We start from the raw sequence: 18947 nt of genomic DNA on the forward strand, positions 1-18947 counted from the left end.
TTTTCCACATATATTACCTGGGTAACTTTCTGGGTAATGTGTGAATGAAACAAAACAGAGATTAAGAAAGAGATCCTGTGTGCATTTGTAGACACAAGCACACACATGAGCACATATGTGCATGTGAAGTCAGAACTGGTTTGTTTGCTGTTCTGAAAAGTTTGAAGGTGAACTGTGAATAATGGCATGGACACAGCAAACAGCAAAGCAAATGTTGGCATTGAAAAATAACAAAACAAAATATCCTAGGAACATACATATGTTCATATGCACACACACGTACATGATCATATAAGGGATTCAGTCAAATATCCACATATATGGATATATATTGGTATGTATATATATATACACACACACGTGAGTTTGTGTGCATATATAAATAATTAATTATTTTAATGTGATTTCATCTTTTTTATGGCATGGTTCTTTCATTCAAAGTTAGAATTTTATGTTTGAATTGTCTCTTAGGAAGTTTCTGGTCTACATTTCAAAACAACATTGTGAATATTCAAGGGAGCTCAGAATCCCAAGTTTAAAGTAATTTTAGTGCAGGAATGGTAGATAAAAAGCATCCAAAGAAACACCCAAACAAGCCTTGTGTGGGTTTCATAAAATTATATTTCTTTAAGTGTTCATTCCCATGAGTGAATCATCAACTTCAGTCACTTAGTATGTTGGCAGCTGCATGTTCTTAAGGCACCTGATCAGGACAAGGTACCCTAATAAATCTTCTGCTTCCTTTCCCCCAGATGCAAAGGACCTGGCTGACTGTGAGACTGAAGGTTTCTTCTCCTTGCACCAGCGCAGGGGAGCCATCAAACAGGCCAAAATCCATAATGTCAAGTGTCATGAATTCACGGCCACCTTCTTTCCACAACCCACCTTCTGCTCTGTCTGTCATGAGTTTGTGTGGTAAGTGAAGATAGAGCTATGCTTTTTCTCTTTTATCCCCGGAGAACTGTTCTTGTGTCGTTGTAGCACTTATGAACATGGCTTAGTGTTGGACTTGGCAGATCCAGGTTAGTGGTTGGACTCGATGATCTTAAAGGTCTTTTCCAACCTAAAAGATTCTGTGATTCTCTGATGAATACCTGCTCCTGCTGTCAGACCCTTGACAGCTTACATGTAGTTATTGCATCACTTCAAGGATGTGTTTCACAGCTGTAATCCCAACTGTGAAAATTCCCTTCTTTTTTTTATTATTTACAAATATTTTAGGGTTTGGCCAAATGTGCAGACATTTCTCATCAGTCCAGTTTGCTCTTTGAATATTGTGAAATTTGGGTTGTGAATATGTGCTGAAAAGGCTGTGAAAACCACAGAGAATCACTCCACCATTAGACTGAATGAAGGCAGTGAAATTAAATAAGCTCTACAAAGACTGATAAAAAGCAAAGTAATTTCATTGTCTTGCTTTCATTAATGTTACTCTCCTTTCTTCTGCTGAGGCTTTCAGACAACTCAGAATTAACTACTTCTCTGTTTATTTCAGGGGTCTGAATAAACAAGGCTATCAATGCAGACGTAAGAAACTTTTTTTATTTTCTTATTGTCATTGTTTCTTTAATCTTTTCTTAAGGAATTCCTTTATTAACACCATGACACACTTGCTGTTGCAGAGTGTAATGCTGCCATTCATAAGAAGTGCATTGATAAAGTAATAGCCAAGTGTACAGGATCAGCAATCAATAGCAGAGAAACAATGGTATGTATTATTATTAATATCATTAATATTATTGTTGTTGTCATTTATTATCTATTATTAGGCTGCTTTTAAAAACTTGAGTGTAATTCAGATGTCTCTATAAAACAACTTCTGATAAAGCGAAAGGTCCTACTGAAACTAAAAACTGTGTGATCTGATCTGAGTCCTTTGCTTTTTATATTCCCAGTGGTTTCATTACTTCCTACTTAGGATTTACTCAAATGCAGCTGCTGAAGAAGGCAGTTGCTGAATCAGAGCTGACATTTTTCTAATGCATAAAGTACAGCTCAGAGGGAAGTCATGGACATGAAGTGGGGATTCACTGGAGAAAAATCTTCACTATCAGATGTTAGGCAGGACATCACACTGAATTTTCAGATTTGTACTCAAATATCCCATTCTGTGTTATCTGAGATTTCCAAGCAGTCAGTGGAAGATCTGTTTCCACTATTAATTGCTTTATTTTTCTCATGTCAGTTTATTCTCAACTTTACTTTTTGGTAGGCAAAATCAGAACTTAAACTCTTGACAGGACAATGCCCTTTTCCTTGTGTCCTACAACTTCTCTTTGCTCTCAGTCCCACCCTGACTCCTCTTTTCTCCTGCAGTTCTTAGAGATGAGATTCATCTCACTTGTCTTCTGACATCTCCAGGGTAGATGTATCCAACTTTGTCATCACCTTTCACTCCCTATGTACTAAAAGAAGAAAAAGAGGCTCTTCCAAGGAGTGATTCATGACAACAAATGTAGAGATTCATTTCAGGATGAGATGAATCATTTTTAGAAGTATCAATGTTTTTCCACTAAGCATTAGGGGAGTCTGGGTGTGTAGGTGAGGGTCAAGCAGTTCTTTGGTCAGATAAAATCAAGCCCAGGGCTGAAACTACTCAATTCCCTAATTAATAACTGAATTGCCTATGTTATGATGTATCAAAATTTGGCTTTGTGTGCCTGAATCATAGTTATAGATAGTTTATTCTTAATAAAGGATTAAAAGGCTGTAGGCATCCTGTGGCACAAGTTTGGTTTTCCACGCGGAGCTGAGGTGGAGAGGAGTGAATTGCCAACGTGGTTTTTCTCTTGCAGTTCCACAAAGAGAGGTTCAAGATTGACATGCCTCACCGCTTCAAAGTCTACAACTACAAGAGCCCAACTTTCTGTGAGCACTGTGGGACGCTCCTCTGGGGCCTTGCACGGCAAGGACTGAAGTGTGATGGTGAGTGCCTGGTGTGTATGGCACGAGCTGAGCATGGCAAGGGGGTCATTGTCTTTAGAGGGTTGCAATCTGAAAAGCCAGATCTCATTTATGACCCTTCTCTGCAAAATCTCCATGAGGTGGCATCCAGGGTGGTGAAGGAGTGGCCTACAGGACTGTCCTTCAAGAAGGATCATTCTTCAAGGAGGATGAGAACTGTCCATATATATAAAGGTCTGTGGTCCTCAAGGCTGAGGGGTTGCTTCCTGAAGAGGCAAAGAAAATCAAAGAACACTGTTGATCTTTCAAAATCACCCCTAGTATGAACTATGCTCTATCTCCAATACTAGACAGACCTAAGATACTTCACTGTCTTCATAATCGTACGCCAGTGGGGAGATCCTGTTCTGTGATTACAGTTTATCTCTGAGCTGTAGAGTTTTGGTAGCTTGTACCTGCAAAGGCTGATGGATGTGGAAACACAACCTTTGGCCAGAAGAAGATATAAAAAAGTCTCTGTAGAGAACTAAAAAATGACCTGAGTGCTATTTCATGAGACATTTGAGCTGTTTAAGTGGCTGTTCTCTGCCCTCAGCCAACAGCAGCACATATTCCTGGCCAACCCTTTATAGCCTTTGTTTTCCTGACTCCTCTTGTTCTTTCTTTCAGCATGTGGCATGAATGTCCATCACAAGTGCCAGACAAAAGTAGCAAATCTTTGTGGAGTTAACCAGAAGCTAATGGCTGAAGCTCTGGCAATGATAGAGAGCACTCAGCAGGTAAAGTATTTGAGCCTTGAGATGCTCTTCTCGTAAGCAAAGACCTTTTATAGATCTTGGCTTTTGTGGGTCACACTCAAGAAGCTACCATGTTTTTAAGCTCAGAACATGACATTTGGCTCAGAAGCCGTTTGCTGTTTCCTGTACTCCAGGCTCGCTGTCAGCGTGACACTGAGCAGATCTCCAGGGATGGACCTTTGGAAATTGGCTTCCCAGTTCCAGCGAAGGATGTAACACCACTGCAGGCATTGCCAGCATCTACAACGGGTAAAAAAGGTAACTCCATCTAGTAATACGGGGCAGCAGCTCTGTTAATGTTTTGGGTGGTCCATGGTTAGTTGGAGGTGACAAGGATGGGGAATTTATTAGCCAGTGAATCTTTCATGCATCTCTCCAGCCTAGAGCAAGACCACAGAGTCACAGAATATGCTGAGTTGAACGGGATCCTCAAGGATCATTGAGTCTAACTCCTGGCCCTGCACAGAACCATCCCCATGAGGCATCCAAATGCTCCTTGAGGTCTGTCAGGCTTGATGCTGTGACCCCTGCCCTGGGGAGCCTGTTCAGTGCCCAACCACCCTCTGGAGAAAGAACCTTTTTCTAATATCTAACCTCTACCCTTTCTGATCTCAGGATATCGACAACTTCCCAGCCACATCACCTGGGCATGGCAGATACCCTGGATCCCAATCTGGTTCTTTCTCTGCAAACATGCACTTCCCCCATGTCATCCCAACCTCTGGTGACTCGAGACCCCAGTCACCACTCCTTCAGCCAGCACCTAAACACTCTTTCTGACCAGGTGCTTGAGCACATCTCATACCTCCACTGGCAATAATGTGCTTATTCCCTGCTTGGGACTCACAGACTTGTAAAACCAGAGAACTTTACAGAGAAACCGAGCTATAAGCAGGAGGTTTGGAGTTCTTCTGATCACTGCGGCCGATTTTCTTTCCAATTTCTTATTTTTGGGTGAAGGTTGACTTCCAGTAGCTTTGAGAACCAATGACAGATCCTCACTTCACTCACCCAGGAGCTGATGTAGGTGTCACAGCCCTCTATGTACAAGAACAGATGTTAAGGAGAATAAATGAGATAGTGTATCCTTTAGCCCCCAAGGGGAAATACATTATGTCCACATCTGTGCTTAGTTTCTTTCTTTTCTGCAAGTAGAATGGTTATGCTGATGTGAATCAGTAAAGCCCCAGATGGTTTCACATCTGTTTTACATGTGGACCTGTTTGTCTACTGAGTAGTGTTCTTGCTGATCAGCATTTTAGAACAGTGCAGCAATGGGATAAATCCAGTGAGGGACAGATTCTCTGTTACAAATTCATGTTGTTATTGTTTACATCCAAGTGAATGGATGATTGAATAAACTCTGAGCAATTCCACTCCAGGACAGCTGGAATGCTTGAGCTGGAATGTTTCATATCCAGAGCAGGGACCCAGCACCCAGTATGAAAATGCTGTCCCATCTTGTTGTCTGGACCACATTTCATGGGACCACATCAAAATGGCAACCAGCAAGAAGGACCAAAGAAGACAGGTGGCCAGAAATTAAGGGTTTGGTCATGTTTTGCTGCCATAAAACAAAAAAACATATGAAGGAGTTTGTAAAGTGGTTTGTAAAGTAATGTAGCTGAAGAAGATGAAATTCCACTGGACTAAAAATTCCTCTAGAGAGAAAGCAGTGTGGGAGCAGAGTCAATGTACTTAGATTTGGCCACCACATTTCTGTTTGTTTGAAATACCCTTTTAAACCTCTTAAGAACAATACCTATAAGTGTTCTGGGGATTTTCTGCTCATTTCCAGGAGTTTATTTGTATGCTTTGATGTGTGTTGCAGAGCCACAAGGCATCTCCTGGGAGACTCCAGTGGAGGGCACAATGAAGGGGGAGGCTCTGATAGAGACAGACTTGGGAGAACAGTCCCAGGAACAGCAAGAGCACCAAGTGCAGCTAAAACTGACCATTGAAGATTTTGTCCTGCACAAGATGCTGGGGAAGGGCAGTTTTGGCAAGGTAAGCCAAAGGGGACTGAGACACCACTGCATATGTTTGAATGTTGCTTTTTATGGCATGAAATAGCTCATGGTTTGAAGGCTACTTGGGAAAAAACATAGAGTCATAGATGTCATCATTTAGGTCAAAAAAGACCTTGAAGATCATCAAGTCCAACCAAGCCCACTGCTAAACTAAGTCCCCAAATGCCACATCTGCATGTCTTTTGAACACTTCCAGGGATAATGACTCCATCACTGCCCTGGGCAGTCTGTTCCAATACCTGGCCAACCTTTTAGTGAAGCAATTTTTCCTAATAATTAACATAAACCTCCCCTCGCACAACTTGAGGCCATTTCTTCTTGTCCTGTCCCTTGTTCCCTGGGAGCAGAACCCAACCTCTGCCTGGCTGTACACTCCTGTCAGGGAGTTGTAGAGAGCCAGAAGGTCCCCCCTGAGCCTCCTTTTCTCCAGGCTGAGCCACCCCAGCTTCCTCAGCCACTCCTGGTGCTCCAGCCCCTTCCCCAGCTCCGTTCCCTTCTCTCTCACTCCAGGACCTCAATGTCTTTCTTGTGAGGAGTCCAAAACTGCACCCAGGATTAGAGGTGGGACCTCACCAGTGGCCAGTACAGGTCACTGCCCTGGTCCTGCTGGCCACACTGTCGCTGATAAATCTTCAAGCCTTCAAAGAATCCTTGCCCTGGCATGGCTGAATCTTGGACTCTGTCTTCTCCTTGTTTAAAACAAAGATCTTCTCTCTGTCGCATTAGTTACTGTCCCATGATTGCCCATGACAGGAGAGGAAATCCCCAAGTAAATCTGAAACTTCCCCTTCTCTGTGGGTTAATGGGTCCTGTGCATCCACAGAAAGCTGGTGGGAAAGATCTCTGTGCTGTCCCCCTTCCTGCAGCTACTTCTGTCAGCTTAGTGAGCAAACTCAGAGGGAGATGGAAGCATTAGCTGACAAGTTGAGTGTGGATCCTCTCTTGTCTCCAGAGCAGCAGGTCTCCAGCTGGGAACAATAACTGCTCTTTCCCAGCTCCGATCTGTGCTGGAGCGTGAAGCAATTTTTACAACAGCCAAGAATTTGTGCTTTAGAAACAAGAACCACCTGTTTTCAGCAGATACATTAATCTTGATGAATTATGGACTGCTCCTCCTTCTTGCAGATATTCCCTGGAAGGGGACTCACGTTATTCAGCAGCAGCACAGAGCTGCAAAAAGCAATTTCAGGAGAACTCATTATTGTATTTTCACAGCCAGTAAGGAGAAGGAGTATCATTATGTATCACATTGCTCACATCCCACATCTTTCCAAGGTGGAAACTGTGCTTTAAACAAAGAGCTGCTTTTTGCCTGCTGAGTGATCTGGAGCAATTCCTGCAGCCAGTTCTTAAAAAATATCTCCTGTGTTGGCTTTTCACACTTGAAAATCATAGACACATAGAATGGTTTGGGTTGGAGGGGATATTAAAGACCATCTAGCTCCAACCCCCTGCCATGGGCAGGGACACTTTCCACTAGAAGGTGTCATGTCTACAGTTTGCATGGGAACCAGAGCTGAGGCATCTCAGAGCTAAGCCTGAATACTCCAAACCCCACAACCCAGACTAATTTGGACTCAAGAGAAGAGAAGTCATAGAAACATTTTTATTGGAAGGAAGGGACCTCTGGATGTCCTATAATCCAAACCACTGCTCCAGACAGGTCTAATGAGGTGAGTTGAGGTTGCTCAGGTGTTTGTCTAGTCCAGTTTGAATACCTCCACTGAAGTAGATTCTGTACCTTGTTTTAGCCCTCATGCTAACATGGATTCTCCAAGCCTGCAAGCATCTATGTCTCCCTGCAGTGCAGTATGTGGGTGTGCAGAGGATGGGCTATTTCATGCCTTTCTGCAACAAAACTCACCCACGAGTTTCCTGTGTAGGTGTCGCTCCTGGTGCCCTCATTTGCTTGGAGCGAGATTCACTTCCCCATAGAGGGGACAGGGCGTGCAGATCTCGGTGCCTGGGTGGTCTCTCCAGCTCTGCGTGGACCAGGGAGGTTGAGGACCAGATCCACAGCCTCTGCATGAGGTCTAGCATTGCCTACCTGCCCCTTGGAAGTTACAGCACATGTCACAACTGTGGCGTGTTCCCCAGTTTCCCCATGGGAGCAGTGCCCTGCACAAAAAGGAGGGTAAAAAGGGTGCCTGCAGCATCAGCACTGTTAGCATTTCTGGTCATTCACTGCACAGACAGAGGGGAGGCTCTAGGCTCTACTCTCTGTCTGGTGCTACAAAGTGAAATGCAGCAGTAGCCAAAAGAGTAAATAAAACTTTTGTCAGGGCTAAAACATGTCTGAGCTTACTCAGTAAATAGTGTCTGGTAGAGAACTTCAAAGACCTCTTTGATGAATCTTACGTATTTATTTAGTCTGTGGAAACAGTGTTGACAGGCTGTTAGTGTGAAGATCAGGACTGGCACTGCCTTCCAAGGTAGACTTCTTTGCTCTCTGGTCTCTAGAAAACACTTTGCTGCTGCTCCATGTCTCATTTTCACTGCCTACAAAAATAGATAGAGATTGTAACTCCTCTGGGATATATTTTCCCATTCTTAGAGAACTCCTGCAGCAGCATAGGGCACCCAACCTGTTTGCTCAGACCTGATAACTGAGAGGAAGGGGAGAAAGCCACACCTGATATAGATCAGTCTAACCACTAGTGGACATTAATTTCCACCTGCTGAGGATCTGGTGCAGGACATTTGCATTTCAAATGGTGACAAAGCAATACTCTGTTTTGTTATTTGAAGTCAGAAAACAGGAAATGTGTCTCTGGAGCATTTGCATGAGGATGGTTTCTGTTATCAGAAGTGGCTCTCTGGTGTGTCCTGTCCATACAGGCATGTAGGACCCTGCTTTTGTAATCACGAAGAACTTCTCATCCCTCCCCAGGGCTCAACTTCGCAAAACTATTCTGGTTGTGAGGAACAAACTCAAAGTCTACAAAATCTTAATGGCAGAACTGGGCCTTAAACATCAGATTTTTTAAGGTCTACCCTGGTGAATTCCCCAGAGCTCAGCTCCCACCCTCAGATGGTTGTGTTGCCTGCTCTGAGAGGAGACAATCACTCCTGCTGAGCAGCTGTTTTCACTCTAGGTATTCCTTGCTGAGCTGAAGAGCACAGACCAGTATTTTGCTGTGAAAGCCCTGAAGAAGGACGTGGTGCTGATGGATGATGACGTTGAATGTACGATGGTGGAGAAGAGAGTCCTCTCCTTAGCTTGGGAACACCCATTCCTGACTCACGTCTTCTGTACGTTCCAGACCAAGGTAAGACAAGGATCTGTCACCTTCCTCCATGAGCTGAGGGTGCTTTACTGTAGCACAGATACTTGGCGAAGGGCTTAAATCTGCCGGATGTTAGGGAATAGTTTGAACATGAAGTTGTACTCAGGGAAGGGATCTTCAGGTTAAGCACTTGGGAAGTGGCTCCAGAAATTTAATCTGCCTCTCCATATGAACCTGGGAATGGGATAGAGCATCCAAAGCTGATTGAGGTATGCAGAGACCTGCTATTAAAATCTGCATCCCGGTACCCTGGACTGAGGATGTTCAAAGGCCACATCCACAGCCAGAGTAAAGATGTGCTCACCCGGGTGTTACCTGGGCCTCTTGGACCATGAAACATTATGCTGCATCAACAAGCCTGGATCAAAGCAAACTCAAGAAACTCTGGTTGTGGAGAATAAACACTTTACCCCCAGTAACAGGTAAATTGCACCAGACACTGGTGATGGTGGTTGCAGTTCAGAGGGGCAGCACAAAGCATCGCCTAAAAACCTGCTTAGGACTCCAAAACTGAAGTGACATTTAAGTAATGTGTATATATCTTCATGGCTCTACTTGCCAACAAACCACCAACTGATTAGCTTTCCAGAGCTTTTCCTGCAGCCACAACCAATCACCTTAACACCAAAGCATACACAAGGCAAAGAAAGAAATGGTGGAATTTTGAGAGGTTGTCCTGTCTGTTCAACTTACTCAAACCACTCCTGAAAGATGACTGATGTCTCTTAGCTCAAATTCAGAGCAGTGTCACATGGCTGCCTGTCCAGGGTTTTGTTAGGATGTTCCCAGTCCCTGCTCAGCCCCAGGACTTAGTGGCACAAATCAGTGTTCAGAGTGAGGTTAGGGCCTGCTCAGCAAGAGGCTTGCTGCTTCTGCAGGGTGAGGAGAAACAAATATAACCTCTGTGGTACGTTCCAGTCATCTGTGGGATGTGGCACCTGTTTGAAGACAGATTAAATTTATAACAGGGAATGTCTGGGAACTGCTGTAGGGGATGCGACACTGAGCCCAGGCATTAATGTTTAACCCCTTTGGGGCTGACAGGATGGTATGCCCTGGGAATGGATCCTTGCCTGGAATTAATTCCCTATTTAGAGGAGCTAGATTTCAGAGGAAAATATAAATGACACAGTTCCAAAAGCAGAGAAAATCAAGATTTAATGAAAGAGATAAAATATTCACAGCAGTCACAGCTCTGTGAGGGAGCATTTATTCCAGGGAATGCTGCTTGTACTGCCTGTATCTCCAGAGGGATGCTGGCTGGTGCCAGCATCTGACTGGCACACAGTAGCTGAACCATGTTGTCTGTGCTCCAGCCTGGTCTATCCCTGGTCTGGAAGCTGGAGGTCAGGTTCAGGATGGATAAAGCAGTGATAATCTGCAGCTCTGATTTCAGGCAGTGCATGCATAGAAAGGTCCACTTCCCTCATTAGTCCACAACAGAAAGGTGAGAAACCCAGTGATGTTGTGCCAGGAGCCAAGTGGGATTTTCTGACCCTTTAAGAGGAGTGCTTCCAGCCGTGGCTGAGGAAAGGGAATCCTGCAGGATGGGAAAGCAATGAATGCCTGAAAAAACTGTGGGTTCCAGGCTCAAAAACCAAATGATCTCTTCCTACACTGTCTTGTGGGCAGCACCATGTTATTGCCCTCCTGTCCTATAGAAAGAATCTTCATCCATCTTATTCCAAGCCCTTATTCCATTCCAAGGTTATGTAATCTCTCCATCTTGCCCTCAAGTTCACAGACAGAGAAGCTGGAATGTGGCTGCCCAGGCCAAAGCTGCTCTGGGCTGTGATTGATTTTTAGCTCATGTTTTTTCTCCTCTGACCTTTGCAAGCCAAGCAGCAATTACACAATGTGGGAGAGTCACCCAGAGCAGGAGATTTGAGACAAGCCATGGACGGGCTTTCACGGCCCAAAGGACAGCATGGCTCAGTCTAAATACCTTTTATAGCAATCATTTTAGAATCATAGAATGCTTTGGGTTGGAAGGGACCTTAAAAATCATGCAGTTCCAACCCTCCTGCCATGGGCAGAAGCCAGGGCACTGCTGTGTAGAGTCCCTGTCTGGATTTTAATATTAAAAACGTGAATTTTTAATTTAAAAAATTATATTTTTTGGTTTTAAGGTTTCACTGGATAGAAGAGTAGTTTCAAACAGAAATACATGTGTTGATGCATTTATGAGTCCTTAATGCTTTGGCTTACCTGAGTTGCTTCAGGTATTGAGTGCCCTGGCAAAGGACAGTAAAAACAGAATATTCCTACACTGAAACAAGGACCTTGGGAGTCCACATGTCTCCAGAGGGGAAGAAAGAAGTTCTATAATCTGTGGACAGTTCTTGGAGCTCTGGGATAAGTTTCAGTGAGATAGTCAGTGAACACTCAAATATATAAAGCTTGACAGCCCTTCAGACAGGTTTTAGTAGGCATCTAATGCTCCTCTTTATTCCTGCTGAGGCTGAATGATCAGTGCTTCAAAACTCAGAATACTTGTCTTGTTTTGCTGCATGAGAACAAATGCAAGCCCAGGGTGGTTGGTTTTTTTTTTCCCTCCAATCTTTTTTGAATCTGACTGTTTTATTTTACTGCAGTCATCTTTGTATCCAGATATTCAACTGACATAATTATATGGTGTGAATTTCAACAATAAGCTAAGGGAGCTACTCTGTTGTATTAGATTTAAAGGGATGCTGTTATGTTAAAGAGGAGGAAAAACATGTTTATGATTCTATGAAATACCAATATTAGTAATGCCAAAACAGTGATTGGCATCCCAGTGCTTATGTTTTATTCTTCTTTTTTGCATCTCACTGATCTTCTGCAATAAAAATGGGCTTTCCCTTTTTGAAAGTCACTTTTATTTCTGTTTCTTTACTTCATTGACCAAGTTTTATTAACACTCTTTACCTAAATGCAAATTAAATCTTGAGGCATTTTGACTTGTAGCACAAAATAGCAACAAAGACTATTTCAACCCAAAAGAGAAGTAATCTTTATTGCAATTTAACAGCAAATATTACAGAAACATTTATTTTCTGCTTTACTGGTGTATTATATCTTTTCAAAGTCCTGGTGATGAGCCATTTTCACATGCTCTGTTGCTTCTACGTGCTTAGCACTGACTTTAAAATCTTTTACATTGGCAGGAAGGAGAAATGGATTATAAACAGGGAGTGTGGTCCTAATTAAAAATTCTTAGGCTCTAAAGTGTTTTCTATGAGTATCATCAGGAGATTTCTCATTCAAATGTCTCCTCAGGGGATACTGCAATTCCTGCAAAATTTTTCCAAGTGCAATTTGAGCTTTCTTCTCTCTCTGACCTGCTACTGAGGGACAGGGCTGAATTATCTGACCTGCATCAGAGTGTGTGGTTTGGCACATCTGTTTTTCACACCCGTTGGATGTTCAGCTCCACTGCCTGGTTGTGCCATAGACCACCTGAACAGCCCTGGGTCAGGCCCCCATGCCCTTCCCAGGGGATGCATGGTCCTCTCTGACCACAGCACAAACTAAATAAGATGTGCTGGTCACGAAACAAGGTGTCCTGGGAGGTCAGACCAGATGTCCTTCTGGCCAGCATCCTAATTTGTTACTGATGAGGGAGGAAGGCTGGAAAATAGAGTACAGGGCATCACAGTCATTTTTTTCCTTGTATAAACCATCCTTTTCCCATGTGCAAACCATCCCAAACCTTGGTGTGCAGTCATTTGGGAGACACAATCCTGAAGCTACAAGGTCCATAGATCTCTGAGTTTTTTTGGGGGGATACATCAGCTTGGAAACATCTGTCCATCCTCCTAGTATTTGGAGTATTTTGAGCTTGGAAAAATCTGATTCAAGGCTAGTTGGCCATATTTGAACCAGCTAATGGGAAAGTTGGGAATGAATTGGGGTGTTTAGGAGAGCTTTGAGGATTTTGCCTCTTGCAAGCAGCAGGCAGGAAAACTGGCAAGGTCTCCTTCAATCCTGGCCAAAATTTCAACATGGTTTTAGCGGAAATAGCAGCATGTCAGCAGAGCTTTGGGACTCCAACAAGGTTGTGCCAGAGAAGGTGTGAGCAGCTGTAATTATAACATCAAATATATGAAGTTTTAGCAAGACACTTCTGGGTGGTGTCAGCCCATGTGCTGTGAACAGGGGGAGTGTATTGGCCAGGAAAAGAGGATGACATCTCATAAGTGTGGGGTTTTTTAAGTGATACATAATTGACATATTCAATACACATATTCTCTTTGCCTTCCCATTGTACAGCCTGAGGAAAATCAGCCCAAAATGCATAAAGCTTTGCGTTAGATTTCTAAAAATCTGCAGTGTAGCTGCTCTTTATCCTGAAAAAAAATTACTTCTTAAAATAAAAACATTAAATTTTTCCACCTATTTTCAACTGATAAAATATTTACGTTTCACAAGTTTGACTATTTTTTGTTAAGTTTTTGTTCTGGTGGTTTTTTTATCTGTAAATCTTCACAGAATCTTTTCCTAGCCTTGAAAAAATTAGTCTTTTTCCAATATACCACCCAATACTGATAGGAAAGCCACTTTCTCTTGCAAGACAGGGCTGATAGTAACTCAGTTTACCAGTGAGGGACATCTGCTCTGAGCTGTGATGGTCCTGGGATCTCAGAACTCAGGTGAAAGGAGCTATTGCCAGCCACGTCTGCACCTTTATCTATACATATGTATTCTATATATATGTATAAAAATATGTTCATATGCTTTGTACCAGGCACATGGGCACAAAACATTAAGCATCCCAAATGAGCAGTTTAACAGGCAGTTAAAAATGCTGACAGTGCAAAGATTAGAACAAGAAATAAACAGTGAGATCAGGGACTGGACTGAATTATTTGATAGCTCTAAGAAATGCTGCCATCTCCAGAAGATGGACTGATATCACACAAGAGGGGGAAAAAAGTCTTTGAACTAGTGAACAAAAATAAACCTGGGGGTGTTTTGGTGCAAATAGCAAAATTAGAAATGTAGGTGAACTTCTATGGTCACCCACTAGCAAGGAGTAACCCTGTGTTTACTGTTCCTCATGGGGGTAGAAAACATTGCCTGCTTTTCCACCAGATGGGATGCTGTGATGGGATTGCAAAACACTCTGAGTGGTGTGGTGGAAAAGGATGAGAGGCCTTTGACTCCCATCTATGGATGAAGTAAAATAGATCCAAAGCTTGGGTAAGAACCCAGACTGGGCTGAGCTGAGCTGCCTGAAAAGCTGAGACAAGAGGCAGCTGCAGGAATTGAATCATAGAATCATAGAATGGTCTGGGTTGGAAGGGACCTTAAAGAACACTGTATCATGTCAAACCTTTCTCTTGGCCATGGCTGACCTAATTCAATGGGATGCAGCAGGATTAAGTCACTTAATTTGGAACCTTCTCCACATGAAACCATACCCTAAATTAGGGTAAAGCCACACTGTCATACAGCATTAATTATTCTGATATTCAACCTCCTGGAAGCCCTGGGAAGAAGAATTTTCTCTCCTCAGTAAATTGTGTTAAATTGTGTGTTTGTGTGGATGCAAGTGCTTTCAAATGCGAAGAAAACAAAATCTGAAAATCTCCGCAGAAAAGTGCTCTGGAGGGCTCCCAGCTGGTTTGAGGATTTTAAGAGCCTGTTAAAGGATGTACCTTCAAAAGATCAATTTAAATGCTACCTGCTTTCTACTCATTGTTTATAAAGCTGAAAGCATCTCTGATAGTGACTATTCATTCTCACAGCAGTTGAATGCAGAACAGAAGCAGGTTGGATTAACTCCATCCCTGCCATGTCCTGGAGAGTGAGGGAGCAGGTGGCTCTGTGGAGAGGAGCTCAGCTCAGCACAGGTGCTGAGGGGCTGATGGGGCAGGGAATTGAGTTCTTGCAGTAATCAAAGCTTTCAGCACCTGGCAGGATTGACTAGACGAGGGAACTGTGTTATTTTTTGCATGTCTGTGTCTGTGTGTTGTACAATGTCATGTTGTGTGGTTCTGCTGCTGTAGGAGCAACACTTCATCCTCTCACAAAAAGGTTTGTCATGTTCCCTGTGCTGTAATGGAGAAGGCCCCTGGAAGATGGTCTGGAAGTAGAGAATGGCTGATACATGGATGTTTTTAACCACATGGTTGTGCTAATTAGTTTAAGAAGCGTTGGGTCAACACACACAGGCACACGATGGGATTCCTGAGGTTATCCTATGCAGGGGCAGGAGCTGGACATCAGTGACCTTATGGGTCCCCTCCAACTCAGGATTTCTATGATTCTATGTTTCTATAACTACCCTGGGACAATATCAATCCCTGAATGCAGGAAGTGCCTTTATAGTCCTCCTCGAGCTCTGTGGTTGTAAAAGATGGTCCCAAGCTCTGCTGAGAGACCAGACTTTTTCCATTCTGCTGTGTGAGTCTGGAACCATGGCCAGAAGTTTGGCTTGAGGATTTGCTACCTGGGGATGCTCCCACAGGTGGTCAGGATGTCACCTATCACATGTCTGCAAGGGAGAGAGGCAAGGATGTCTTTCCAAGCCTCCTTCAGAGCTTTGTAGGTCTCACCACCGAGGAGCAACATTCCTGTTTGTTTGGCATTCCAGTCATGCCATCCCAGCTGCCATGTCTGAGAATCATGGAATCATAGAATGGTTTGGCTTAGAAGGGACCTTTAAAGGTCATCTAATCCAACCCCCCTAGAATGAGCAGGGGCATTTTCAACTACATAATACCCACTTAACCCCCTCTCACCTGCTCCAGGTGCTGACTTTAGAGCCTGGCAGTAGCAGGCAGGAGCCATCAGACAGCTTTCCAGGGCCAAGAGGAAGTTTAGCTTGGAGCCTGTCTGCAAACACGTCCCCTGTGCCACTCTAACCCTTTAACCTCTGTTGACTAAGACTGTTGAGTTTTCAGTGGTTTCAAGTATGGGTCTTGCCACTTCCCATTTTTAGTGTGTTCTGTGGCTCTGTAGATCTCTGGCTTAGGAAGCTGAGTCCAATAACTTGTTGCAGTTTGCCCTGCTTGATTACACCTTTCTACTCATAATGACGCACTTAGGGCTGATCTCAAGCAGTTTTTCTCCATGACCCATTCCAGACAACTGCCCTTTGCAAGAAGCAAGGGGAATATCCAAGCCCCAGAGCAAAAAAGTCAGAGTGATGCCATCTCTCTTTCCAACAGTGTTTATATACCACTCTATAGCACCTGGTAGGCCACAGACTTCAGTACTAATCATACCTGAGTTTGTGGTCTGCAGCTTTATAGCTTAAGGCAGTTGAGCAACAGAGTTCATATATTTGGATGTAAATTAATCTGAGAGGTGGGCAACCTCTTTCATTGGATGGCAGAAGGGTGCTGACAAAGTCCCCAGTTTCAAGTTAGAGTCCCTGGTTCAATTAAATAGGCACATCAGATGGTTGCTCAAATCCATGAGCAAACAGAGCACGATTGCTTGTTCTGCTAAATAAACTTGGGCTTCAACTTGTACTTAAAGATGTCTGCTGCGGTGTAGCCAAAATTAGTGGACTTTCCAGGGAAACCCAAGGTTTTTCTTCTTCCCAGTCCACTGAAGCTGAATCTGGCCCATCTGAGGACCCATCAGGTTTGTTCTGTCCCAGTGTGACACATGTGGCTGCTGGTGTGTTGGTGGCTGAACCTCATCACCTCCCTGAGTGCCTTCACAAAGAGCATCTGTTCCAGTATTTTCCTTAAGGGGCTCCTGAGCTCACATTGTTTCCAAGATTTATGCATTTCTCCACTAAATTACCCATCTCCATTTGGCCCTTTTACTTGCTTAAACTGATTTATGTGCATAGCCCTCTACAGACGCAAGACCTTCAAACTGAAAACCTGCACCCATTTGGTTTAGTGATAAAATTTGTATTCTTTCCCCGGGAGGCCAAATCTGGCCTTGTGCTTGTTGGATGACAGGTGGGGTTTCCAATGAGATATCCATTTAAATAAGAGTGGTGTAATTAAAAGGATCTGGCTAAAGAAATTTCACAAGTTAGAGCAGACAGCTGTTGTTTGAAAGGAACAAGCACTGTTGTGGTTTTTTAAAATAGCCAGCTCTTGGCTGGCTGCCAGAGATACTTATATTAGATCTTATGGATAAAAATCTTCAACTGTTAAAAGTGTAAGTGAAAAGAACTCTATTCCCCCCCCCCCCAGAAAAAATGTGATGGGCAATAGGCAACACAGGGAAGGTATTAATAAACTTTATAGCACAGCCTAGAGATGACTGACTTCAGGTGTGTAGGGAACAGAGGGAGGCTTTTGAGAAATAAAAATACTGCATCCATTTTATTTTATTTATGCACAGAAGGTGAGATTACAAAAACAGAAGTTTGGACTGAGGGCGTAACTCAGTGCACAGATACTCTGCTTCCAGGAGAAGGTGCCCTTCCTGCTTTGTAGGTACAATTCAGTGTGGAAGGGATCAGTCTCAACCAGCTTCCACCTTCTGCAGGGGTCTGGTGGTAAAGTTTTGGCTGGTGAAGCTGTGAGAGGATCAGTGTTGTGTACATGAGCAGCCTGGTCTAGTGAAAGGTGTCCCTGCTCATGGCAGGGGGGTTGGAACTGGGTGGTCTTTGAGGTCTCTTTTGACCCAAACCATTCTGTGGCTCTATGATTCTACATCAAGGATTGAAAAAGAAACCTGGGTGATCAGTTCTGCTCATTATCCAATATTCAATTCCATTAATTTTATGTAGCAGGAGGAGGGCTTTCCACTGCCCCCGTCAAACAGCTGATGATTGCATTCAATGGGGGACAAAGACTGGACGTTCTTCCAGGCTTCTCTGACATGCAGGCACTCAGTGGGTATCCAGAAATATGACTAATTCATGAATCTTCCCACCAGCAAGTTGCATCTTGCCCTGTTTAATAGAGCAGCTTTCAGGTTTAGAATCAGGCATGTGCTTAAAACAGATTGCTGCATCTGGCCAGTTTCTCTGAGAACTTGAAAGAGTCAGACCCATGTGCCTCCACAGAAGATGTGCAGGAATTCGGGTGGCAACAGCTTGAGATCACTCCACTGGATGGATAATGGTCTGGGATGGGGACCAGAGGAGACCTAGTATTGACTTTTGCCTCTTCTACTAGTCCCTCTAGGAAGCTTATCCATCTGTCCTTCTGTTATACAGGCACTGTAGAGTTACTCATCCCCTTCTAGTGAGCCTGGAGGTCTGCTGGTAAAAATTAACAGCATCAGCTGGTTGTTAAGTGGATTTGCAATGTTTGCTAATGGTGTTTATACAAATCAGAGCAGAGAGGGTGAGTATGGGCTTGGGAAACAAAGAGGAGAAATGAGGAATCTAAAAAAGAAACAGCTTTCTTTCCAAAACCCTCACAGTAATCTTTTCCTTCCTCTTTTTGAGTGCTTTCTAAGGGGTTTGTTGTTCAGGGGGTTTTTTATACTTTGCCCTTTCCCCCACCCTTATTTATTCTCATCTTGTCTCATTCTCTAGGAAAACCTCTTTTTTGTGATGGAATACCTCAATGGAGGAGACCTTATGTTCCATATCCAGAGTTGCCATAAGTTTGACCTTCCAAGAGCAACGTAAGATGTTGTTGTTGTTATTATTGTTATTGTTATTATTATTATTATTATTGCCTCTGGGCTTGCAGGTTGCCCACATGAGAGAAGCAAAGGCAGCAGACACCTGGGAACTTGATTTTATTCCCAGCTCTGCTTCTGTCCTGTAGAGGAAACCTTGGGCAAATCATTTGACCTCTCTTCACCTTACCCCGCTGCAAAATGAGGATAACACTTGTGCTGGAAACCAGATCACTCTCTATCCCAACTCTCTCCAAACTGAACAAAACAGACATGCAGGTTGTCACCCCTCCTCAGTGAAGGACTTGGAGCAAATCACTTGGTCTCCCTGTCCTCTTTCCCCCTCCCACAGGAGGCTTTTGGAGCCCATCCACACAGTCAATTTTAGTCAGATG

General features: G+C 43.6%; 1 protein-coding gene across 2 annotated transcripts in view; it reads left to right on the forward strand.

Moving 5' to 3' along the window:
* The window catches only part of PRKCQ (protein kinase C theta), a 59527-nt gene that overhangs the window by 28103 nt on the left and 12477 nt on the right, over positions 1-18947 (forward strand). For both annotated transcript variants that reach the window (XM_027639827.1, XM_027639828.1), the window contains 9 exons: positions 753-915; positions 1496-1527; positions 1623-1708; positions 2796-2925; positions 3574-3683; positions 3836-3959; positions 5533-5708; positions 8827-9000; positions 18464-18555. In XM_027639827.1, the coding sequence (XP_027495628.1) occupies positions 753-915; positions 1496-1527; positions 1623-1708; positions 2796-2925; positions 3574-3683; positions 3836-3959; positions 5533-5708; positions 8827-9000; positions 18464-18555 (1087 nt within the window). The remainder of the gene's footprint in view (positions 1-752; positions 916-1495; positions 1528-1622; positions 1709-2795; positions 2926-3573; positions 3684-3835; positions 3960-5532; positions 5709-8826; positions 9001-18463; positions 18556-18947) is intronic.

The sequence above is a fragment of the Corapipo altera genome, unplaced genomic scaffold, assembly GCF_003945725.1.
Source record: "Corapipo altera isolate COAL_440 unplaced genomic scaffold, ASM394572v1 1b, whole genome shotgun sequence".
Classification (NCBI taxonomy): Eukaryota; Metazoa; Chordata; class Aves; order Passeriformes; family Pipridae; genus Corapipo; species Corapipo altera.